Consider the following 27,305-nt stretch of genomic DNA (forward strand, 5'->3'; position numbering starts at 1 on the left):
TGAACAGACAAGTCGGACGGGGTATATCTTCTGTCGCGAAGAAACCTTGGAACCAGAAACCTGCGACCAAGGCTGTTATCAAGAATGTTAACTGGCGTGGCTAACCTCTCACTGACTCTACTGACGTTACTATCATTAATCCTGTCACCGATACATGGGGAATATGTTGGAGGTAAGTAATCTTTGATACTATTATAAAAGAATCGAAAACGAACGTTATACGTAACCAAATATTTTAATTTGGTTTATCAATGTCGAGCAAATATGTGATTTTGTTTCAGGCATATGCGTACATTTATTTATAGCAATGTTCGGAGTTATCATTTTTAATGCGACTTAAAGCTACGCCTACTTTTTCTCCTTTGTCTCACCCGTCGAACCGCATTGACTGACAGTTTTTGTGTTTAACATCAGGACCGTCAATTCTATAAGATCTGTGAGAAGCACGTTAGTTTCTAAAAAAATTTCTACTTCTAAAACTAGTCCTCTATATATATTATTTCTATATATTACTAACACATTTATATGATTATTATTATAATACAACGAGAAAATATTAGTTTCAATAAGATCTTTTCAGCAATTAAAGATCGTCTTATAGATTTTATGACTAATGAAGTTAATTATTTTGAATCCAAGTGCCGCGACAGTCAATCGCATAATTCGACAGGTAAGAGAGGGAGGCAAGAAGAATAAAAGCGTAACTCTCAGAAATCGTCTGAAAAGTGCACGTAATTCAAAAATAGATAAGTACGCATATTTACGTAAATCGGAATGAACCTAGCATAATAAGGCTTGTGCAAGTTTGTAAGTATGTTAAGCAGTTTTTAAAAAATTTCATGTGAAAAATATTATATGTAATTTTGTTATTTTCCCTTTTTTCGACAAAAACATGAGAATAACATCAGTAAATATATTTGTTTTTTTAAGAACACCTAAGAACGTCTTTGACCTTGACATATGCGATTAAGAAAATGTAACAAAGGTTAATAAAAATTATGGAATAGTATAATATAGAGAAACATATTGAATATAAAATCAGATAAAATGTCCTACGTTGACAATATGCTCCAACAAAGATTTCTATGAAAACATTTGTATGTATATCGTTTTGTTACAATTGGTAAAAACCAATTAAAACTAAAATAATTTTATTTAAATAAATTATAATTCATGTATATTAACAAAATATGCAAAAATAAATATTTTATTGAACTTGAAAACATTTTGTGGCATGTTATATAATTGCATCTTATATCTCTAAATATTATGTTTTTCTATATTATATCCATAATTTATATCTATATTGTACTCCATAATTTAAATTAAACTTTGTTGCATTTTCTTAATCACAATTGTGAATAATATACTATATTTATACACGCACTTGCGCCTGCAGAAATAAAAAAATATCTGTTTCTTTAATTTATGCATTGCGGCTGTGTTAATTCACCTTGAGCTTGTATCGAGTTATTCTTAATATTGTACTGAACGTGGATTCCATATATTTCCATATATTCCATATATTTAATTCTAGAAATGTACTTTGGGAACTTTGGGAAACTTTTACACAAATTTCGGCGCCGTACACTTATTACTTTTGTTATATATGCATATTCATCTATGTTCACTTCTTTATATTATGTAATATGTTGCATATTATAATTAAAATTAATTCGTTTTTATGTAGTAGTGTGGAAAAATATACACAAAGACAATCGTTGAGTATAACATAACAGAAAAAAAAACAACGTAACATATTTACTTATAGCGCAATATTATCCCATTTCGTTTTCCCAAAACTCCGTAAAATCATAAAAATATAGTATTATTATACATGAATGGAATTGACATTCGATGCTTTTTATTTTTGTCCTTGCAAAATTTTTATATTAAACTGAAGTATTTTATATTAAGAATTAATTTTAACTGAAATATTATTTCCATTTTTGATATTACATGTTAAAACAGATCAATACTTAACAAAATCAATACTTAAAAAATTTGATGAATGCTACCAGAAAAATATTTCTTAAAGATAAAAATTTTAGTAAGTGATAAATAAATAAAGTTGATTTAAAGTTTATTTAATCGCAAAATCTGCATTTTTTATTAAAAGAAAATTTTATTTTGATTCGCAGTATCTCCAGTTAAAAAAATTATTTTTAGGTGCTTGAATTAACACTCGCTGTTGACTAATAGATGTCAGTAGTTGTACCATTTTAACATGGTCAAAAATAACCTTTGGTGTATTGCGACCGCTCCTAGCGCTTAGGAAGCGGGCAAAATTCGAGACGACCTGTCAGTCGCCCTCCGCTTTCTAAAATTTCACCAAAACGGGAGTTGTTGGGCACCAGGTACGATTCTCGTGCTCACTAACGCGAACGATAGCTGTAGCGGCGGCGAGACGACTCAATCGCCTACGAGACCGGTAGCTCCTGTTATTATAGTCGGAGTCGGGAGTAGGTCTTTTCTCTCAGGATCCTCGGGAAACGGAGGGTATTAATTGGAAATAAAGAGGACTCAAGATTTCTGACATAAAACAAACGTATATTTCCGCCCGTGTAACCACGGGATCACAATTATGTATTCTCTTCCGGGCGACAACGGAATTCCACCCGAATCGCTACTCAGCAATAGCTCTTCGGTATAAAGCGGTGACTCGCGGACCGCTGACAAAAGGTCCTCGAATGACTTCTGACGAAGAGGCGATAGTGACCTCGGTGTGTCCTCGTGGCATGCGATCCGCGATTTCGATAGCTGCCGATACCCGTTTACGAGAGAGAGACGCCCTGCTCCCCGCATTCCGCGGGAAGACCGCTAAACGGCTTCGGCCACCAATACTCAACACAAATTTTTGCCAAAGTCTGACAGCCGCCGATCGGTCCCGCCGCGCAAGTGGTTCATACAGACAAAGGGCTACCACAGACAGATACTCTTACACGTTCGCACGCCGGCGGCAGCCTCCCTCGGGTAAGTCGCGCTCCTCCGCTTGTCAGATACGCTCGCTCTCCCCCTCACCGCCTGCGCTCGCTTCATCTCTCTCTCTCTCTCTCTCTCTCTCTCTCTCTCTCTCTCTCTCTCTCTCTCTCTCTCTCTCTCTCTCTCTCTCTCCTCTCTCTCTCTCTCTCTCTCTCTCTCTCTCTCTCTCTCTCTCTCTCTCTCTCTCCCTCCCTCCCTCCCTCCCTCCCTCCCTCCCTCCCTCCCTCCCTCCCTCCCTCCCTCCCTCCCTCCCTCCCTCCCTCCCTCCCTCCCTCCCTCCCTCCCTCCCTCCCTCCCTCCCTCCCTCCCTCCCTCCCTCCCTCCCTCCCTCCCTCCCTCCCTCCCTCCCTCCCTCCCTCCCTCCCTCCCTCCCTCCCTCTCTCTCTCTCTCTCTCTCTCTCTCTCTCTCTCTCTCTCTCTCTCTCTCTCTCTCTCTCTCTCTCTCTCTCTCTCTGGCTCGCTTCCGCCTGGGCCTCTCTACGGCACTAATCCCACCTCGACAACGGAGGCGATACTCGCGTTATTCGCAATATCGGTATGCGATCCACTGTCGGAGTCAGGGCGGTACCCGCACGACACCAATTTGCGGCCACTCGTACCTCTAATTTCGGTAGCTCTATGTTTTTTTTTTCCGACAACTAACAATTTCGACGGTCGTTCCAAAATCGCGTCCTCGCTCAGAGTGGATCCTTCTCCTCCGATCCCGAGAGACGTTGCTCCGGCTGCTCCTTCCCTGCTCCAATTTTTTCCTTCCGGGATCACGCGACGTCAAGATGTTGCTCTATATTTTCCTTTCTTTCGACGAGCATCTTCCGCGTGATCCAGGTTCCTCGTTATCAGATGTCGTGTCCCGGTTTGTTTTCTTTGCTGCGACAATATACAAAAATACATCAACAGCGGTGCGATGTTAACGGCACAATTGTTCGAGAAACAAAATTAGGAGCTGGCCAACGACATCACCTGAGAGGTCCCTTAGTGCTCGCGGCGGCTCCTCGATTCCTTCCCTCTTTCCTCCTCGGTCCAATTTCTCTTGTCCACTGCTCTTGCTGGTCGGAGGCTACTCGCGGCGAAGGGGCACACACGTTATAAGGAGGCGGGAGTATCACCAAAAAGAAAAAGAAAAGCAATCTCGCTCGTCAGTACGAGATCGCTCGTCAACACGAAATGCATCCGCGACAAAGTGTCGATAAAATGCCGCTCGCCCCGCGGGCGCGGGCGAGCGCGACGTCCCCGGAACCCTCTCGGAGGCCCTCCGTCTTGTGATGAGCGATCCAAAATCGCCACGTCACAGTATATAAAAATACTGTCAATAGGCTTTAATAATCAGTGTGTGACATTAGATCGGAGTACAAAGAACACAATTTTTTATTACATTGAAAATGTTGAGTTTCATATCAAAAAAAGAGCATTTGTGGGAAGCATTACTTTTCTGCTTTCATCTCAATAAATTTGCTGTTGAAAGTCATCGTTTGCTAGTGGAGGCTTATGGGGAGTATACTTTATCAGAAACAACTCGCAGAGATTGGTTTCGACGATTTAAAGATAACGATTTTCACATGAAAAACAAAGAGCGCCCTGATCAGCCGAAAAAGTTTAAAGATGGAGAATTGGAGGCATTACTAGAAGAAGATGTCAGACACTCAAAGAGTTTTCGGAAACACTAAATGTCGATAAGTCAACCATTAGCAAACGTTTAACAGCAATGGGAAATAGAAGCTAGAAAACTAGATCCCACATGAATTGAGAGAAAGAGACATTGCGAAACGTTTAACCATTTGTGAATTGCTGTTTCGAAGACAAAAACAGAAATTGTTTTTGTATCGAATTGTGACTGGCGATGAAAAATGGATTCGTTACGACAATCCTAAGCGCAAGAAACCATGGGTGCATCCCAGTGAACCATCAACATCAAAGCCATAATAGGATATTCATGGAAAAAATGCTGTACATTTGGTGGGATCAAGTTAGTATAATATATTATGAGCTGCTGCAACCAAGTCAAACCATTAATGCTGAACGCTACCGACGACAATTATTCAATTTGAATCGAGCACTCAAAGAAAAACGCCTGCAATACGCCAAAAGACGTGAGAAAATTATTCTTCTCCATGACAATGGTAAACCACATGTTGCAAAGCCAGTGAAAGAAATCTTGGAGACACTTGGATGGGATGTCTTATCCCACCCGCCCTATTCACCAGATGTTCCTCCTTCAGATTACCATTTATTTCGATTGATGTAGCATGGCCTTTCTGAGTAGCACTTTAGATATTTCGAAGACCTTATCTTATCTAAAGATTATATTATCTTATTATTTTATTATCTAAAGATAAAAAATGGCTCGATGACTAGATTGCCTCAAAAGAATCTTTCTCCTCAAAGCCTCAAAAGAATTTTTCTACCGCGAAATCCATGTGTTATTCGAAAGGTTATAGCTTCCGAAGAACAGTACTTTGAATATAATATAATGTACCGTTCTTTTGAAATAAACATAAGTTTTTTTGCAAAAAACAGCGAGAATTAATTGAAACATCTAACAGCAGAAATAAATTTTTGTGAAATCAAAAATAAAGAGAGAACTTTGATTAAAAAATATGTTTTTTTATTGAAAATAATATTTACTTCATGTAAAAAAATTAATCTGTAAAATGAGATAACAATTTCCTTGCAAGCATGCAAACCCACTAATCATTTATTTGATTTATTATTTAATTTAAATATTATTCTATGGACTCGAACAATTTTTTTAATGTGTAACGTTATTACTATTATTATTATTATTATTAGGGACTGTTGTTGACAAATACTTTTCTATTAAGCGATAATTAGAAAAATAAGGTCATATACATGGTAGCGACTGTCAAAATGTTAAAATAAGTTTTTTTAAGTTCGCTAATGATCCTTTTGTAATTTCCAGAAGGATGTATAATTAGCGATTCAAGAGGGTTCTTGACGTCAGGTGTATGCAAGTTCTTGCAATACTGCCCGCTAGTTTACGACGCATTGTTAGTCGGAAACTTACCCATTACGTGCGGATTTGTAGGTTTTGAGCCGATAGTCTGTTGCCCGACAAACAATGAAAACGGAAAGGATATCACCACGGAAAGGATAATGTCAAAACTAACCACAAGCTCCACCGAAAGAATAAACACGCAGACTTTGATATTCGACAACACCAGAGGATCATTAGCGCGAGCAAGTAAGTAATTCTAATTCATTCCTCAATAAAAGATGGATAATAAGAGGAACGTTGAAAATGAAAGTAATCAATGCTACAATTAGCTGATAGATACAATTATGCTATGCGTTTCGTCCGAGTAGATTATATGTAGTCATGTCACATGACTCCCGAAATGAACAAGCATCTTCAAAGATGAGCGCCAAAACAAGACAATTTGGTGCCCCGCTCGGTGCCACGCGCGGTGTTGTCCGCTGTGCACGCACCCGTCTTCATTGTGTTGCTTGTTCTCCCGAACAATAGCATCGAGTGTTTCCTCTCTTCAAATTATGGGAAAGCATTCTCATTCAAAGTCCCGAAAACGGTCTCGCTTCCGGTCACACTAATCTATTACTTTTTTCCTTCAGGATATTCTGGCGAACGTTCTCCGGACACGAATACAGAGGTAATATAACCTCCAGATCGAAGTGTCCGCGTGACGAATCCCGCGGACAACGACACTGCTCTTCCAGTGTGCATTCTCGTTCATCAGAACGTCCGTTGACAATTTCCTTGGAGAAGAAGTTGGATGCTCTTCTCAATTTACTCATGCACTCGGGCTCAACCCGCACGGATCGGCAGGAGGCCGATCGTGTCGAACATAACCTCTCCATCGGTGCGGACGGTCAGGAAACCTGTACGACGGAACCAGATCCTCCGCTTGAGAACACGGAAAGCTCTAACCCTGGAGGTGAGCCTGAGTTAATGTCTTGAGGCTGTCCTTCGAGGCAGGCCCAGTGACATCATTTCTGGATTGCAAACTATTACCTAGAGTTTGGTCTTGTCCACTAGATTCTCTCATAGTGAGGCTGTCCTTCGAGGCATGCCCAGAGCCGCTTATCTCATTCTCATTAAGAATAACGTTTCTCTGGCTCTATGTTCACTCGCAATAATATACTCAGCGACTTGCCAGTAAGAGGAAACGGAGGAGATAGCTCATCCTTCTGTTACTTTTACGAAATCCTCTCTTCCGGATACGACGTCACACCTTCTCAGCAAGACGAAATTGCTGAGAGTGTAAGAGAGTTTTATTGAGGGATGATCCGGATGATGTGGCCCCAGGTCCGTCAGTCCATGAGCTAATGCGACATGGTCCTCCACCTTTACAGTGGTTAGGCGAGATGTTTATCAGTACTTGCTTCGGCAATACATATACTAAAATTAGAACGACACAGGGAAGATTGGCATAACCCCTGCGCAGGATGACACACAAAATCGTGAAGCGTTCCACATTTAAAGTCGTCACTCAAAGTGTTATTGAAGCCGCAATTGCAGCGCAATTGCGGCTTCAATAACACGCAAACGTATTTTGAAACTTCAAGCGATGCTGGCCACTTAATCTCTCAGGTCCAGCATCATACATCTAAGGCTAGACATGGTCTGATTATGCCTATGTTAACTTCATCCGCTAGAAACGTTCTTGATGCGTCGCCTATTGACAATCAGCTTTTTGGTGAACAATATTTAACCAAAAATGAAAGATGTAGCAGCAGCAGACAAGTTAGTTCGCAGCTTTACTACTCTAGTGTAGGCACCTGCGAAAGCGAATACTACAACTACAATAAGAGCCGATCTTCCTTTGCTCATAAACCCTCATCATAGGGAAATACGAGAACCTTTGCCAACAAATCAGCGTCTTGTCGCCAGGCAAGAGTTGTACCTCAGTCGACGAGACATCGGTCGAGCTCTCAGACCAGGAGCCAGCGCCCCCACATATAGAGGTAAGCATTGCGGACAGGCTTGCTCAAATTTTCGAGATCTGGTCAGATCTCACTAACGACTCTGACGTTTTAAGCGCAGTTTCAGGCTATAAAATACCTCTTCTTATAATTCCTTTCCCCCGCTCGCGGGAACTTTGGTTGAATCCATTAGAACAGACGCTGTATGCAAAGCAAATAAGGCGCCTCATCTACAAGGGCACAACATTTCCCTGGTAATAGGAAGATTATTAGGCAAGCGTTTAACCGAAAAGGTTTTCCGGACGACGCTATAGAGACAGCCTTCGCATCGCTTGAAGCCTCGACGCTATCGCAATATTCCAAGCCCATTCAATTGTGGTGGAATTTCTGCACTCAGCATAAACTTAATTGGTTTTGCCCGGCTATATATAATAACATATATACACTCAAACGCAAAAAACCCGGTACACTAAAAATTTGGGAAAAAATTACAAAATTTCAAATGATCATAACTTGGTAAATAATGAAGATACAAATATGCGCAGAAATGCAAAATGAAGCTTGAAACGTCCTCTTTAAGAATATCTGAATGGCAATTATGCTCGGCCATTTTTTTCAAAATGGCGGATGATAAAGTGAGAGGATGCAAAATTGATAATCAAAGGTCCGTGTTTGCGATGGTGCATGGTGTGCATCAGGTATCGCAGCGTAATGGGACCAAATGCACATGAAAGTATAGAGTGTTATCTTTAAAATGCTACTTTACCGAGCTCGATGTGATCATTTTTCATTGAGTTGTCCAAATTTTGCTAAAAATGCGGTTTTCTTGTTAAATTTGCATAATTCAGTGAATAAGTATCGCATCAAGCTCTATAACGAAGTATTTTAAAGAAAACATTCTATACTTTTAGGTACTTTTCGTCCCATTGAGCTGCGACACTTACTTTGCTCCATGCGCCGTCACACGCTCGAACCTTTTTTTAGCAACTTTTCATGTTCTCCTTTTTATCACCCGCCATTTTGAAAAAATATCGTTGCGCACAATTTCGATAGATCTTTCGAAAAGTACGGTTTCAAAGCTTTCAAACAATTTTTGAAATTTGCTGCTAGGATATTTAGGTGTCGAGATATTCAATTTCGAATTTGCAACAAATGTCGATTCAGCGAGGCTTAAGGGGCTAAGAGGCTCTGCGGTTCGTTTGGCTCTTTCATAATTTCAATAGCTGTGTTCATGTTTCTCTATATAATAATTTACATAACCAGCACAATATATTCAATGATTTGCATTTATTATTTTGAAAGCCAGGGAAATGAAAGTAAAATTCAATTTAGGTTCTTCATTTTGCGTAATCGATATTACGTAATAAAGATGAATTGCGTTTTAAGATACCGCTCAAATTATGGTTGTAAGTCTTCCCAATATAAACCGCATGGAGTTTTACTGGTAGGAAAAGTCCCATTGTATGTAGTGTGTGTGTGTGTGTGTGTGTGTTTGTATACCACAAGGATAAAGACCCCGTGGTTCGTCAGCTCCACAGTATTTCAAGATTTCACACCCTCCTTGTGGTGTGTGTGTGTGTGTGTGTGTGTGTGTGTGGTGTTACAGCAGAGATAAGGACCCGGCAGTTCGTCACTCCTGCAGTAATTAATGACTCCAAACCCTCTCTGCTGTGTGTGTGGTGTGTGTGTACTAATAGTGGGTATGACTGCCTCGTGCGCATATTACCTCATTCATACGATCAGGCATACTCCTTATTAGTCTTTTAATTTCATCCTGCGTAATTGTATTCCATTCGTTTTCGAGAATTATTCGCAGTTCTCGCAGTGACTGAGGAGCAGGTACGTGATTTCGTACTTTCCTGCCGAGGTTGTCCCATAAGTGTTCGATTTGATTTAAATCTGGACTATTTGCTGGCCAATCGAGTCGATTTATGCCAACTTCATCGAAGAAATCAAGCACTCTTCTCGCAGTGTGTGGTCGAGCATTGTCTTGCATAAACAAGAAGTTCTCTCCGATAAAGGGTGCGTACGGAACAACATACGGAATGAGTATGTCTTCCACGTATACATCTGCGGTCATATTCTTGTCAAAAAAGTGCAGATCTGTATGAGCATTAGCTGAAATTCCTGCCCAAATCATTACAGAGCCTCCATTGTAGCTATGCCTCTCATTTACTGTACAGTCTGCAAATCGTTCTCCACCGCGACGATAAACTCGTTCTCGTCCATCTGGAGAATAGACACAAAAACGAGATTCATCGCTAAAGAGTACTTTGCTCCAGTCTGCGTAAGTCCAGTCTCTATACTTAACTGCAAAATTGAGTCGAGCTACGCGATGGTGACATTTAAGCAAAGGTACAGCTGCTGGCCTGCGCGAAAGCAGATTTTGTTCCTTTAATCTTCTCCGAACGGTGTTAACGGATACATTAATGTTGCGGACATCCCTTAAATTGTTTCTAATTTGAACAGATGTTCGATGTCTGTCTCTTAACGAATTTGAAACAATAAATCGGTCATCATTGTGATTGGTACATCGAGGACGTCCCGAACCAGGCCTTCTATGGAAAAAATTGGTTTGTAAGTACCTGGCATAAGCACGTTGCACAGTTGACACTGACAAATCAAGTGCCTGAGCAACGTACCTTCGACTTCTGCCATCTTCAATTAAAGCAATAACTTGAGCAGCCAGAACGTAAGCCCGGCGTACTGACAAACTCGCGAAGTCCAGCTTACAAGAGATAGTGCCACTATCGGCAGTGGACCGTACGAAGGCCAAAAGCTGTACGAAGACAATCTCTGATCGTCTCCGCGGGCACTCTTATATGCCCTGAGCAGCTCGAACTCGCGTGCGAGCCGAGGGACTCACGCGCGCGACAACCCAGATCGCCGCGTCGCGGCGGCTCCGTGGACTGGGAGCGCCAGGGAATTTCGACGTTCAGGTGGCGTCCAGCGACTCGGCATCCCGCGCGCAGGGTCACTGCGAACTCAGGCGCGATCCTGAACAGCATATTCAAGCTGTGTACCATAATGGCCAATCTTACGGAGAAGGTAAAGAGCTAGGGACAGCTTCGCGAACTAAAGTGTATACCACAGTGATCATGCGTAACTGAAGGGTAAAGAATGATAACTTTTGATAAAAATTAAATTTCCAATTCACAAAATTGTGTAAATTATTGTATAGAGAATAATTAACGCGGTTATTGAAATTATGAAAGAGCCAAACGAACCGCAGAGCATCTTAGCCCCTTAAGCCTCGCTGAATCGACATTTGTTGCAAATTCGAAATTGAATATCTCGACACCTAAATATCCTAGCAGCAAATTTCAAAAATTGTTTGAAAGCTTTGAAATCGTACTTTTCGAAAGATCTATCGAAATTGTGCGCAACGATATTTTTTCAAAATGGCGGGTGATAAAAAGGAGAACATGAAAAGTTGCTAAAAAAAGGTTCGAGCGTGCGACGGCGCATGGAGCAAAGTAAGTGTCGCAGCTCAATGGGACGAAAAGTACCTAAAAGTATAGAATGTTTTCTTTAAAATACTTCGTTATAGAGCTTGATGCGATACTTATTCACTGAATTATGCAAATTTAACAAGAAAACCGCATTTTTAGCAAAATTTGGACAACTCAATGAAAAATGATCACATCGAGCTCGGTAAAGTAGCATTTTAAAGATAACACTCTATACTTTCATGTGCATTTGGTCCCATTACGCTGCGATACCTGATGCACACCATGCACCATCGCAAACACGGACCTTTGATTATCAATTTTGCATCCTCTCACTTTATCATCCGCCATTTTGAAAAAAATGGCCGAGCATAATTGCCATTCAGATATTCTTAAAGAGGACGTTTCAAGCTTCATTTTGCATTTCTGCGCATATTTGTATCTTCATTATTTACCAAGTTATGATCATTTGAAATTTTGTAATTTTTTCCCAAATTTTTAGTGTACCGGGTTTTTTGCGTTTGAGTGTATATAAAATAATAAAATATGTATAATAACACTGGTTCTCTCCTTCTTATCTTCGCAGTTTCGTAAAGTTAACGCTTATGGAACCCTAAATTGTATTGCTCAGCGCTCTCGCTTATCACGGATGTTAATCTTGGCTCAGACGACAGAGTACGGCGTTCTTTCAGAGGCGTATCAGTTTTAAAACCTTCTAAACCCAAGCACGCACTGACATGGGATCCAACGCCTGTCATATTTGGCCTCTATTTGACCTTGTCTTTAGAACTTCTTACGCGCAAACTTGCCACCTTGCAAATTTTAGCTTCAGTGCAGCGTGTACAGACTCTAGGGTTAATTAAGCGACGTAATATTCATTCCTCGAAACTACCGTTATTATTAAAGTACCTGATCGTATAAAAACCTCTGGTTCGAAGCGGCCTCAAACGGTCATAGTTTTTCCATCACTTTGATGATCAGCCTGCCTTGTCAATTTTTTAGTTATTGAATTTATATATTAGTAAGACAGCGCATAATTCTTCGTCAGAATCCTCTTCGGCCTTATTTCTTAATTTTAAGAAGCCCGTCCGTACCGCATCCGCTCAAACGATTAGTCGTTGGATGCGACTAACACTGTCTGAAGGAAGAGTTGATACCTCAATTTTTTACGACTCACTCTACTCGTCACGCCGGCTCTTCGGCCGCGCTTCAAAAAGGTATTTCTGTTGACGATATTCGAAAAGCGGCAGGCTGGTCGTCCACTTCGTCAATTTCAACGAATTTTTTATAACCAACCATTATTACCCACAACTAAGGGGACTGAAGCGATTATCTTGAATCATTAACTGCGAGCTTAATCCTTTTCTTTTCTAAGTGCATTATGCTAGGAATTGTGCTAATAATTTTACCTTTGCATATTTCACTTCGTTGTGCTACCTAACAGATGCATAGCGTCCTTTTTCTTTTGGTCTCTGTAAGGACTTTTCTTCAAAAAGGAAAAAAGAAATATCTCACGGTCACAAATCGTGGCTTTGAACAGCTACATGTAATCTACTTGGACGAAACGCATAGCATAATTGTATGATCAAACGAACTCCTGAGTGAAGTTCGATCATAATTATGCGAATGCTTTCGTCCGAGTAGAGTCACCCTCCTTTTCTTTGGAACTTCGTTCGTCATTCCTTCCCACCTTCGATTTGTGACGGCTTTGAACCATGAAGACGGGTGCGCGCGCAGCGGACAGCGCCGCGCGCGGCACTGAGCGGGGCGCCAAATTGTTTTGTTTTGGTGCTCATCTTTGAAGATGCTTGTTCATTTCGGGAGTCATGTGACATGACTACATGTAATCTACTCGGACGAAAGCATACGCATAATTATGATCGAACTTCACTCAGGAATTCGTTTGATCATATAATTAACCCTTTGACTTTGGGCGACGTGTATACGCGCATGAAAAAGTCGTGCCACCAGTGTGGGTGACGTATACGCACAAAGAAAGAAAATAGTAAAGTTATTGTTATTTGTGTATAAATGGGTATATCTATACAATTTTGGGATTGCTGAATTCGAATTTGATATCAAAATTTCAAAATTCAAAATGGACCTAATATGGAGTGTAAAAATTTTGAAAATAATCGGATTTTCGTGAAAATGTATCTATTAGATTTTTATTCCATTTTTATATCTTCTTCTGTTTATATAGTTTTTAATTTCCCGAGGGTTTTCATAGTTTTTAATTTATTTTTGTTTTATAATTTTTAATTTGTTTTGTTTTTATAATTTTTAATTTCTTTTTATTTTTATTATTTTTATTTTTAATGCTAGTTGAAGTCCTAATTTGACAAAGCAGTATTATTTTCATGTTTTTGAAATTCATATTTAAAACTTTTATTCCATCATTTAGAGTTTTAAAATTTTTATGTCAAATTCGAATTCAGCGATCCTAAGAACTTTAATAATAATGTCATAAAAAAATTTAATAACATTTTTCTCCAACACAAAAATGACATGACTAATCCATTTCTGCTTCTACAGTCAAGGGGTTAAGAAAATATTATGTATGAGTAAGAAAATATTATGTATATTATGTATGTCCTGATTTTCAAAACGATTTGAACATCTTTTTTAAGGTGCAGTTCTGAATATAGTCGATGGCCCAGTAAAATAATTTGTTTATAAAAAATTCTTACAAATTAAATTCTTTCTCTCATTGGACATCTTCTATATTTCGAATGCAATGTTCCAACTTTTTGAAACATAATACATATATCTGATCAGTATGAGGCAAGTGCGCGCGGCGAGGGGCAACGTAAGCGACAAGAAGCGATCGCGCGCGACGAGGAGCGAGCGAGCTTTTTCTTTATAGCTTTTTCCTTATAGCTCGCTCGCTCCTCGTCGCGCTCGCTCGCCTCTTGTCACTTGCGCTCGCTCGCTCCTCGTCGTTCGCGCTCGCTCGCCTCTTGTCGCTTGCGCTCGCTCGCTCCTCGTCGTTCGCGACTTTTCTTCTCGGCTACACCCAATCTATCTTCAACTTTCGTCTGCATGATCAGCTATCAAACACCCTGTATATATATATTTAGTTCAACGTAATTTCTTTATATAGAATGTGCGGAAAATGCAGAAGTTGCTTTTGATTTGGAATTATCAGCTGCGAAGGCCGGTCCTATGAAACCAATGGAAGACACCATGCTATCATTCATATTTGTCGTCGGAGGTAAGAATGCTGAGCCGAAAGAATTTCCACACATGGCAGCCATCGGATTTGAAAATGAAAAAAATGAGATACTGTGGCTATGTGGTGGTAGTTTGATTTCCGATAGAGTGGTACTGACAGCGGCTCATTGTACTTTTAACCAAAACTGGTAAGTCGAAATATATAGATATTGTGGGATCGCGTAAGGGGAGAATAAATTCGCGAGAGTTACTTCTGGTAAAATAAACAGTATATTGAAGGAAATAATAATAAAAAAGTAACAATATGGACAAATTTTGACGTCTGTCTCTTGCTGCTTTTTGTGCTTTTCCTCTTACGCCCTCTCTCGGCGCTCCTCCATATCTCACATGCGAGTGAGTCTGCTACAGAGAACACCACACTCGGCCATTCTGCTTTCGACGCCACCCTCGGCGTTGTCCTTGGCTCCTGGTTTGTCCTCAGTGCTATAGTCGAAGTCCATTTCAGAGATAAGGGCCCTCACACTAAGGGCCAGAGCACAGACTTCTGCATATCGCATAATACACAACGCATAAGAGAATCAACCAATCAGAGTTCTTCATTTCTGCCCTGAGGAGGGAAATGAAGAAAACTAATTGGTTTATTCTCTTATGTGTTATGTATTATGTGTTATGCAAAAGCCTGTGCTCTTGCCCATAGAATGACATAGATGCATATGCATAACACAAAAGCTTATGGAGTAATGAGCATCTAGATAGCATCTAAATGCTATTGTGTAAATCAATATGGCGACTAAATGCTCGATGCTTATTGGTTCATAAGCTCTTATATTATGCATATGCGTCTATGTCATTCCATGTGTGGAGCCTTTAAGGTTCTCCTCTTGAAGGCCAAGGTTTCATATTATGCGAAACTCAGGAAGCGAGATTCGAAGCAATCCACAAATGCACTACGGGCATGATTTTGGATTATCGCAATCATATTCAGCGTCATCTTTTGACGCATTGTGGTTTATACTATTTCCGTTCAAGCTATTACTAATCGCAGCAACTGATCTATGCAATCAGTACCGTCGCTCCTCCTCATTAGATCGATATCGTACCACTGCAACTCTCACGAATTACGGAGATTAAGGCAAGTGGTGACTCTAGCATAAATTTTCAGTTACATTTGTTATGTGCGAGTATTAAAGGATGTGTGTGCTTGTGAAGAATCGTCTCTTGTTAATACGCGCATAAAACTCCTCATCTACACTGACAATCTTCCTATTCTAAATATCTAATTAATCGCTCAGTACAAAGGTTAAGACTGGTATAATAGTTAGAGGTGATTAACTCTACACTACGGAGCCCGTGTCCCAAAGTTCTGAGACACCCTGTATACAGGGTGTCCGGAATGTGATCATTAATATTTTGTGTACTGGTAGAACTCGTTAAAACAATTAAAAAAGTGCCATTTTACAATTTTTTCAATATTTATTCCGTAATTATTCCGTAATTAATTAAAAGTATGTGTATGTAATTAAAAGTATGTGTCGAGTATGTGTAAACGAATGAGCGCACGAGAAAACGACAGGACGGGCTCTGTGTATAAGAAGATGGCTTACCTCGCGCGGCGAGAGGCAACCGTAAGCGACAAGAGGCATGCGCGCGACGAGAAGCGAGCGAGCGCGAACGATGAGCGAGCGAGCGCAAGCGACAAGAGGAAGAGGCAGCTGCCCAGCGCTCTTTACGCGCTCATTGGCTCACATGTTTCAATTAATAACTCGATAACTATTGCCAATTTAACATTATGGTACATGACTTTTCTTTTTGGCTACATCCAATCTACCAGTACACAAAATATTAATGATCACATTCTGGACACTTCGTATATGTGTACCAGATATGTAAATATGAAACCGGAATTTTTGTATAGAAAATACACGTTTATTATATGAAAATGATAAAAAATGTTTTATTCGAAGTATTGCCCATCGCTAGCTATACATTTTCCCCACCTGTCTGACAATTTGTGGATGCCACGGCAAAGAAACTGTTGCTCTTTTGAGGTAAACCAGTCATCGAGCCATTTCCGTACATTTTCGTAAGAAGTGAAGCGCTGCTCAGCAAGTGCGTGTCCCATCGATGCAAATAAGTAGTAATCGGACGGAGCCAAATCTGGTGAGTAAGACGCATGCGAAAATATTTCCCAACTAAACGCCTCAATCGTTTCCTTGACCAGTTTTGCTGTGTGTGATAGTGCATTATCATGAAGCAAAATCACTTTCTGTTGCCTTTTCTGATATTCTGGTCGTTTTTCACGCAAAGCTTGATTCAAATCGATCATTTGTTGTCGGTAGCGTTCAGTATTAACGGTTTCGCCAGGTTTTAGCAGCTCATAATAGATCACACCCTTCTAATCCCACCAAACACAGAGCATTGTCTTCTGTCCATAGCGATTTGGCCTTGCAGTCGATGTCGATGGTTCGCCTGAAGTTACCCATGATCTTTTACGCTTAGAATTCTCAAAATATATCCACTTTTCATCGCCAGTCACAATTCGATGGAGTTCGATGACTTTCTATTGTACCTGGCGAGCAGCATTTCGCAAGTGGTTTTTCGGTTTTCCTACTGTCTTTCATTCAGTTCATGTGGAATCCATTTTCCCATCTTCTGGATCTTTCCCATGGCTTTCAAACGTATGGAGACGACTTCTCGTGTCACATTTAATTGATCCGCGAGTTGTTGTTGCGGTTGAGCGTCATCCTCATCCAACAATGCTTGCAATTCGCTGTCTTCAAACTTTTTCGGTGGTCTTCCACATTCTTCGTTTTTCACGTAAAAATCACCACGTTTGAATGTTTTAAACCACTCAAAGCACTGTGATTTACCAAGAGCATGCTCACCGTAAGCTTCGACAAGCATTCGTTGCGATTCTGCAGCAGTTTTCTTCAAATGGTAACAGAAAATCAATGCTGTCCGCAAATCGTAGCTTCCAGGTACAAAATTCGACATGATGAACGCTATTACAAACTATGCTGTTGTATGAAACTTGTATTGTTGTGAGTTGAAAATTTTTGTCAGATGTCAACAAATGGAAATGGCGCCAATGACGCGGTTTGACGGTAACTACATTGACAGCTAGGGCCATCTATAGGCAAATTCCGGTTTCATATTTACAGACCTGGTATTATGAACATAGAAATAATAAGGAAAAATGAGAAATCGACAAAGAATTCGAATCATAGAACTTGAAGCTTTACTTTTTATCATGAAAAGACATGAAACAGGACGAACATGAATAAACATTATAGTTCTTACATATTTTTTTTGTATTCTTATCGCACATGTATGGAAGTTTTTGCAATTTTTCCATTCCCTGAAGTATTTATGTTTTACAATACATGGGTGGAGTCGATCTCTATAATGCACATCGTAGCAATTTGCTGCCATGTATAAGAGCAAAAGAATGGACTCGGGTAACCCTCTTGAGACTCATTCAAGCATTAATGTCCAGTACAACCGTTCTCCAAAACTTGGTTCATAGCGATAAAAAGAACTAAAGAAATTGGATTAGAAATTATTGTATTTTATCTTGTAAAGACTAATATAGACAATACAAAATCACATGAAAGTGCAATTGTGAAATAAAAAAAATTGTAAAAACCACAGATGTGCGACGAAAACACAAAAATGTGTAAGGAGTGTAATGTTTATTTATGTTCGTCCTGCCTCATGTTTATTTTTTTGTATTTTATTATAATTTTGTTTCTTTTTTTATTTTTAGACACCCTGTATATCTCGTTTGTCACCCTTTCCTTTTTATAAACTTCAATGTATCTACCTTGATATATTTCATCCGTTTTAAAGGGGAGTCGCGAAGTGGGCACGAGTCGGTGACCTGAATCTAGCGGAGACAAATGACGATGCAATGCCGCAGACTATCAGAATCGTCGAAAGAATACTGCATCCTGATTATAAAAAACCGTCGCAGTACCACGATATAGCCATAGTAAAGTTAGAAACCCCGATTACTTATACTGTATGGGCCAGGCCAGCATGTCTTCCGGTTGACTTACCTGATATTGGTTATGGTGGTGCAGCAGTTGCTACTGGATGGGGACGTCTTGATTGGGGTAAGAGATAACAAAAAAGGTTTCTTATGTGATCTATGTGATTGAAAAAACAGGAATTATGTAAATTTTTTATATGATCATGACATACATACAAAATTTATACTCTGCTTAATCAACAATTAAATGCATATGACTTTGTCAATTATCATTGAAATAGCATCAAGTTAATTTAACTGTGTTTATAAAGAACGCACTTTATTATAATTACATGATTTTGAAAAAAGAAAATATTATCAAGAGGCACGGTAGTGCCTCGCGCCAAGTTCAGCGCAACGAAGTGTGCCCGAACGGCGCGAGGCAGACCGAGTCTATATTTAAGCGAAACTGCGAGTTAAAACGATGTGCGATATTCACTCAGCAATAGCTGAACCAATCGAGATTTTTCTAATCCCAATCGATTCAGTCTTAGAAAATAGGAAGAAAAGTGTTGTTGTGTTTTTTGTGGATGTTGTTTCTAAATAAAAATATTTTAAGATAAAATCCAAATCACAGGAAATTTCGATTCAGTAAGAAAGTAAGAAACGCTAGATTTACGTCATAGACATAAAGGTTGTCACTTTTTTTTTAATAACTTTCGGGACGCATCCCGACTCGAGAAGGATGAGAGCTGCTGCTCCGCCTACGAGCACGCCTGCGCAGTGACTCACAACGGAAGGCGAGAAATGAAATATACGTGGTATGACATAAATATGTAAACAATTTTTACATTTTGCTTGTAATATATATCCTTAATTCTTTTCTGCTATAGACAAATATGAAAACAATTTCCAACCTTGGGCTGCTTTTTCCTCCTGTAATATACACAAGTTTATACATACTGCTGATAACGATATCAAAATACTTGAAACTACTAAGTATTAAAATACTAAGAATTAAGGATACATATTACAAGCAAAATGTAAGAATTGTTTACATACTTATGTCATACCACGTATATTTCATTTTTCGCCTTTCGTTGTGAGTCACTGTATAGGCGTGCTCCACAGGCGGAGCAGCAGCTCTCATCCTTCTCGAATCGGGATGCGTTCCGAAAGTTATTAAAAAAGAGTGACAACCTTTATCTCTATGGCCGTACAGGAAAAGGGATTTATGAATCTCGCTTTTCCGAAACCAGAGGCGTTACGAACGCGCTGAAGAAGCAGACAGCAGCGAATGCAAGTGAGCAAACGTAGAGAGTAAGAGAGAGAATATGCTAGAGTACAGGAGGTGAAAATGTGCGATAGAGAGAGAGAGAGGGGGGGATGGAGGGGGATGGGGAGGGAGGGAGGGAAAGAGAGAGGGAAGGAGAGGGAGGAAGGGAAGGAGGAAGAGAAAGGGAGGGAAGGAGGGAGGAGGAGGGAGGGAAAGAGGAAGAGGTAAGTGGGGATATGTAGAGAGAGGGAGAGGGGAGAAGGGGAGAGTGGCGTGATGGTAGGAGAGGGAGAGAGGGGGAGAGAGAGAGAGAGAGAGAGAGAGAGAGTGAGTAGGGAGAGAGAGGAGAGATGATAGAGACGGAAAGAGATGGAGTGAAGACGTGAAAGAAAATTCCTAAAGGTAAATAAGGTGAGAATACTAGTTTTTAGACTTTCGTGGCCTTTGATACAATCAGGGTGTGTTTCTTTCGGATAGATACCGCGTCGTAAGTTACTTTCGTACCAACATTTCGCAAACATTGCAGCTTGTATCATCAGGGTTAAGGGCTCCGATGCTGCTCAGTATTAGACCAATCTCTACAAAGTTGTTTCAACGTTTGCTTATGGTTAACATCAACATTAGTGCTTCCGACAACTCTTTGAGCGTCTGACATGAATCTTCTTCCAGTAATGCCTCCAATTTTCCATTTTTTAATTTTTTCAAAGTACTCTTTGTCATTCACATCAAAATCGTTGTCTTTGAATCGTCGAAACTAATCTTTGCAAGTTGTTTCAGATAGAGCATACTCCCCATAAATCTTCATTAGCAAATGATGATTTTCAGTAGCCGATTTTTTGAGACAAAAACAGAAAAATAATACTTCTTGCAAATGTTATTCTTTTGGTACGAAACCGGACATGTTCAATGCAATAAAAAATTGTGTTCTTTGCATTCTGATCTAATGTCACACACTGATTATTAAAACCTATTGACAGAATTTTCATATACACCAACAGTCACTTTCGGCCATGTTGAAATGACATAACGATTGACTTCTATTAGTCAACAGCGAAAATTAATTCAAGCACCTAATAGTTATATTAAAACTGCTCTCGTCGCTCTCCGATGTTTTAAGGTTTTAGGGTTAAAATATTGTTTTTTTTTACTGGATTTCTGGTACTGTTTAGAACTCCTCGAATCTCGCATAACTCTTGAACGTGAATCTATGATATCGAAAATTGACAAATATTAAGACATAAATAAACGAACTTCACTGCTCGACGCTACCTGTTATATTGACGTGTTGCCCTAAAAATCTTTCAGCTTGCTAGCGGTAACTGTTTAGGACCTTAAGCATGCAATAATATAAGCATCTTTCATCATTATATTCAATGCCTGATCTGACCTAATTTCCGAAAACGGGGAGTAGCTGCCCGAAAGCAGCTATGCGCTACTTGTGCTAAATATACCCTACTTTTTCAAAACAGCGTACCTCCTTCAATTTTGAGCTGATTTAAATGAAACTTTCAGGAAATATGTAATAATATGTAGTGTATAAATATTCTTCATATAATATGTAATATACAGGATGGTCCATTTTAATCGACAATCGGAAATATTTCGTTACGTAAGCCAGATCGCGAAAAATGTTTCAAACAAAAGTTGTAAGGTTCAGAGGGGGACATTATGGTGACCTTGGCTTGACCTTGGATTGTCGTTTGAAGATCACGTAAAGGTCAACTTTAAAATCTTACGTAGAATTCCCTATCTTTTAACGTCGTTGAAGTTTGGAGCGTTCTTGGAGCGAAAATTGAAAATAGACTTTATTTAAAAAAAAACCACTTAATATAAATGTAAATGCATATAAAAGATAAATTTGTGTTAAATATGACATGACATTATAAGAAAGTTGTTCTTCCCGAAAATTACGTACATATAATCATTCATACAGATTATAATTATTACCGGTACTCACATCGCTCGATGCCAAAACCTCACAATGCGTTTTCACTCTCTGGCATGTGGAAAAATAGAAAAAAATTAGTTTAACATCAATATCATCCCGGAACACTATCGCTCTTCCCGAAAATGGTGTGCATACCACCAAACTCAGACAGATTATAATTATTTCCGGCTCTCACAGCGCTCTGTGCCAAAGCTGAAAATGCATTTTCACTCTCTGGCATGTGGGAAAATAGAAAAAAATTTGTTTAACATAAAAATCGTCCCGGAATACTATCGCCCTCCTCGAAAATGGTGTGCATACCACCAAACTCAGACAGATTATATATACATCCGGCTCTCACAGCGCTCTGTGCCAAAAACTGACAATGCATTCTCACTCTCTGGCATGTGGGAAAATAGAAAAAAATTAGTTTAATAGCAATATCGTCCCGGAACACTTTCGCTCTCCCCGAAAATGGTGTGCGTACCACCAAACTCAGACAGATTATAATTACTTTCAGCAGTCATAGCGCTCTGTGCCAAAAACTAATAATGCATTTTCATTCTCTGGCATGTGGGAAAAGAGAACAAAAATGGTTTAACAGCAATCGCGTCCCGGAACTCTTTTGTTCCGGAATACGACGAGAACGAAAATGTTCCGGGACGAAATTGCTATTAAACTAATTTTTTTCTATTTTCCCACATGCCAGAGAAGGAAAATGCATTGTCAGTTTTTGGCACAGAACACTGTGACTGCCGGAAATAATGACAATCTGTCTGAGTGTGGTGGTATACACACAATATTCGGGGAGAACGAAAGTGTTCCGGGACGATATTGCTGTTAAACTAATTTTTTTCTATTTTCCCACATGCCAGAGAGTGAGAATGTATTGTCAGTTTTTGGCGCAGAGCGCTGTGAGAGCCGGATGTATATACAGGGTGCACAATTTATCTGAAGACATTGAAATATCTCGAGAACTATGCATTGGATAAAAAAAGTGGTTAATGAAAGTTGTTAGTCTCGAAGGGGGACATCCCCCTTCAATTATACCAAACTCGACCTCCTACCCCACCCCCTGGGGGTGGGGATTGGGGGCAACTTTGAAATCTTAAATGGAAACCCCCATTTTTTATTGCAGATACGGATTCTACGCCACAAAATACGTAAATTTTGTCCGAAACTTTTTTTTGATTCGTGATAGATGGCACTGTAATCGCAAAAAATTATATTTTCCGCTATTCCCCAGAAATGATCATTGGATTGAGAAATAAAAAATACCTGTTCAATATTTTTAAAGAACATAATAAAAGTTATTCCCCCCCCCATCCTCTCGGGGTAGGGTGGGTGGTAACGTTCAAATCTCAAATGGGAATCCGAATCGAAGAGAGAACTGCTCGACGTGCCACTGTAGGTGTATGGCGAACTACGGCTTATTATAAAAGGCAGTGCAATGCTATCTATCACGAATGAAAAAAATTGTTTCAATAAAAATTTCACGTACAATCTAATTCTGCAATGAAAAATGTGGGTCCCCATTTGAGATTTGAACGTTATCACCCACCCTACCCCGAGAGGATGGGGGGGGGAATAACTTTTATTATGTTCTTTAAAAATATTGAACAGGTATTTTTTATTTCTCAATCCAATGATCATTTCTGGAGAATTGCGGAAAATAATTTTTTGCGATTACAGCGCCATCTATCACGAATAAAAAAAAAAGTTTCGGACAAAATTTACGTATTTTGTGGCGTAGACTCCGTATCTGCAATAAAAAATGGGGGTTTCCATTTAAGATTTAAAAGTTGCCCCCAACCCCCACCCCCAGGGGGTGGGGTGGGAGGTCGAGTTTGGTATCATTGGATGTCCCCCTTCGAGACTAACAACTTTCATTAACCACTTTTTTTATCCAATGCATAGCTCTCGAAATATTTCAATGTCTTCAGATAAATCGTGCACCCTGTATAATCTGTCTGAGTTTGGTGGTATGCATACCATTTTCGGGGAGAGCGATAGTATTCCTGGACAATATTGCTGTTAAACTAATTTTTTTCTATTTTCCCACATGCCAGAAAGTGAGAATGCATTATCAGTTTTTGGCACAGAGCGCTGTGAGAGCCGGAAATAATTATAATCTGTCTGAGTTTGGTGGTATGCACACCATTTTCGGGAAGAGCGATAATGTTCCGGGACGATATTGATGTTAAACAAATTTTTTTCTATTTTCCCACATGCCAGAGAGTGAAAATGCATTGTCAGTTTTTGGCACAGAGCGCTGTGAGAGCCGGATGTATTTATAATCTGTCTGTGTTTGGTGGTACCCACACCATTTTCGGAGAGAACGAAAGTGTTCCGGGACGATATTGCTGTTAAACTAATTTTTTTCTATTTTCCCACATGCCAGAGAGTGAAAATGCATTATTAGTTTTTGGCACAGAGCGTTATGACTGCTGAAAGTAATTATAATCTGTCTGAGTTTGGTGGTACGCACACCATTTTCGGGGAGAGCGAAAGTGTTCCGGGACGATATTGCTATTAAACTAATTTTTTTCTATTTTCCCACATGCCAGAGAGTGAGAATGCATTGTCAGTTTTTGGCACAGAGCGCTGTGAGAGCCGGATGTATATATAATCTGTCTGAGTTTGGTGGTATGCACACCATTTTCGAGGAGGGCGATAGTATTCCGGGACGATTTTTATGTTAAACAAATTTTTTTCTATTTTCCCACATGCTAGAGAGTGAAAATGCATTTTCAGCTTTGGCACAGAGCGCTGTGAGAGCCGGAAATAATTATAATCTGTCTGAGTTTGGTGGTATGCACGCCATTTTCGGGAAGAGCGATAGTGTTCCGGGGTGATATTGATGTTAAACTAATTTTTTTCTATTTTTCCACATGCCAGAGAGTGAAAACGCATTATGAGGTTTTGGCATCGAGCGATGTGAGTACCGGTAATAATTATAATCTGTATGAATGATTATATGTACGTAATTTTCGGGAAGAACAACTTTCTTATAATGTCATGTCATATTTAACACAAATTTATCTTTTATATGCATTTATATTTATATTAAGTGGTTTTTTTTAAATAAAGTCTATTTTTAATTTTCGCTCCAAGAACGCTCCAAACTTCAACAACGTATTTTTTCTTGCATATTCTTATTCTAGCCCTTGTAGAGTCGTTTTCAAAATACTATCTACTTTTGTCTTTTACTTAAGTCATTCCCAAAATAAGAAACTTTGAATTTGACATACCGCCGGCATTCGCATTACCCGATGTACACGTAATCCTCCCGCGTAATCGGATACATCGGGTACATCGGGTAATGCGAATGCCGGCGGTATGTCAACTTTGAAGCTTCATATTTGGGAATGGCTTACACAAAAGATAAAAGTAGGTAGTGTTTTGAAAACGCCTCATTAAGGACTATAAGAATATGCAATAAAAAGTCGGGGGTTCCATTTAGGATTTTAAAGTTGACCTTTACATGACTTTTAAACGATAATCCAAGGTCAAGCCAAGGTCATCGTCAGATATTCCCCTCTGAACCTTATAACTCGTTTGAAACATTTTTCGCGATCTGGCTTACCTAACGAAATATTTCTGATTGTCGATTAAAATGGATCATCCTGTATAAATATGTAATATGTAATGTATAAATATTTCTCAGATATTATACCAAAAGGAAATGAAAATTTCCAAAAATCGACGTTTTGATCCCATTGACTAGATGTAACTTCTTGACTTGAATGTATCGACATACAGGGTGTCCGGTAATTAGCTGCCAACCCGAAGTGTGAAAGTAGATTAGGTTAAGAAGAAAAGAAAAGTAAAGTACAATTTTGCAAGAATCGCAATGATTATCGAGTTATTAATGACAGAAACATTGTTAATTTAATAATTTTGAAATTTCCAAAGATCAATAAGTTAATAAAAGTTAAGGCACTATTATAGTGATATATTCTTGATAGTAAATAAAGTAAAAAAGTTTAAAACTATTTTTTCTTTCGACGAATAGTTAGTGAGATATCGTAAGGTAAATGTTGGAAAAGTTACCAAGTTTTCCTTAAATATCTCAAAATATATTAAGCAGATAAAAAAATGTTTCAGACAAAAGTTATTCAAATTAATTGGTAGAAAATGATGATATAATAAAAAATTGGGATTTCCATTTAAGAAAATTGATAATCAGTGAATATCTCGAAAGTGGAGCCATTTATAAGCAAAATGCTATCTCTGTCTTATGTCCCCCTTCATGCCAAACAACTTTTGTCTTAAGCATTTTTCGATTTAACACAGTGTTTCTGAGATATTTGAGTGGGTCCTTTAAAATGGGACACGCTGTATAACATTAAGAAAACAATTGGATTACGAAATATTATATCGGGAATCTTTGTTGTAAATCTTTGAATAGCTTTATAATTTTGTATTGTTTTATGCTACAGCCGACGAACAGGGCTCCGACCATTTGCAGAAAGTGATACTCAGTTTGGTTCCGCAGCAGTCTTGCAATGAAAGTTTTTTCGATGCAGATAGTACTATTAGCTTCGCACGAGGCATTGTTGATGAATGGCAAATATGTGCAGGAGATGAAGGAAAAGATACTTGTCAGGTAATATATTAATTCCTATTTTGAATTGGTGATATTCATTTAATAATATGTAAATTATTTTCCTTTTTTGAAATTGTTTCTCCATATTCTTGATGGTTAATTTCAACAATATTTTATTGTAATTTCTGAATCTAAATCTAAATCTAAATAAAATAATCAGTTATAACAATATCAGTTTATACAATATCAGATGACATTGGAACGGAAAAACATCAAATAATCAGAAAATCCGAAAAATTATTTAAATAAATAAATTTTTATTATCTGTGCAAAAATAAAAAATTTCAATTTCATATTCCATTCGAAACCAATATATTTTGTGTAATATTTTACATGTTTGTTAGGGTGACAGCGGAGGGCCTCTGACTGTTTTTAACCCCGTTCATAACAATACACATAACATAATTGGTATTACGAGTGTGGGACGAGTATGCGGAAGCATCGTACCTGCTGTGTACACTCGAGTCTATCACTACATCCCCTGGATAGAAAGAGTAGCATGGCCGGAATATTTCAAAAATCAGTAATCAGTAAAATTAAGAATTAACCTTTAAATATACAGACAAGAAACGGACCAATAAATTTTAGCACAGTTTTCTGCATATCTTTCAATAGCGATAAATCAGCCAAAAATCATCGTATTGATATGAAATAAGACTCAAATTAAAGCTTGGACATTTCTTGTCAACAACCAAAAACCTAAAAGTGGATTATAATAAACGTTTTACAAAATAGCGGATGTTAAATATAGATAAACTTCAATTAATGGGAAAAACATTCGTATTTTAACTGTTACACTGCTCAGGGGAATCGGTTCTTTGGTACAAAAATGTATAATGTTTGAAGCTTATTTATTTCTTAACAAATCCATATTTTAATCATTTTTCGACAACTTTTTTGATGAAGTTATACTGTTTTGAAGAAAATGTTAGTCCGGATGTGAATTCTATCAAGTATTTATAGGCAGCTACTGAAACGGAGAATAAGAAAACATAACACTCAAACGTAGCAGCACTTCACAA

At 38.8% G+C, this 27,305-nt stretch overlaps 1 protein-coding gene and 1 non-coding gene across 6 annotated transcripts; both read left to right on the top strand.

The window, feature by feature from the left end:
* LOC105180913 (venom protease) lies at nt 1-27,022 on the top strand. 5 transcript variants are annotated; one of them, XM_025305046.1, is made up of 7 exons: nt 1-172; nt 5,900-5,941; nt 6,026-6,181; nt 14,431-14,689; nt 18,351-18,616; nt 26,117-26,283; nt 26,628-27,018. In XM_025305046.1, exons 1-7 carry the CDS (start codon nt 85-87, stop codon nt 26,808-26,810), a joined length of 1,161 nt encoding a protein of 386 aa, XP_025160831.1. In that variant the 5' UTR covers nt 1-84; the 3' UTR covers nt 26,811-27,018. The 5 variants fall into 5 exon arrangements, with proteins under 5 accessions (XP_025160831.1, XP_025160830.1, XP_025160832.1 ...); XM_025305044.1 differs by lacking the exon at nt 1-172 and adding an exon at nt 2,445-2,973 and having other exon boundaries at nt 26,628-27,022; XM_025305045.1 differs by having other exon boundaries at nt 5,900-6,181; nt 26,628-27,017.
* Nucleotides 7,331-7,436, top strand: LOC112589952 (U6 spliceosomal RNA). The gene has a single exon (XR_003113880.1). It is a non-coding gene; the product is annotated as a U6 spliceosomal RNA (small nuclear RNA).
* Nucleotides 27,023-27,305: the final 283 nt, after the last annotated feature.

Source organism: Harpegnathos saltator, unplaced genomic scaffold (genome assembly GCF_003227715.2).
Source record: "Harpegnathos saltator strain DR-91 unplaced genomic scaffold, Hsal_v8.6 scaffold67, whole genome shotgun sequence".
In the NCBI taxonomy this organism is placed as follows: domain Eukaryota; kingdom Metazoa; phylum Arthropoda; class Insecta; order Hymenoptera; family Formicidae; genus Harpegnathos; species Harpegnathos saltator.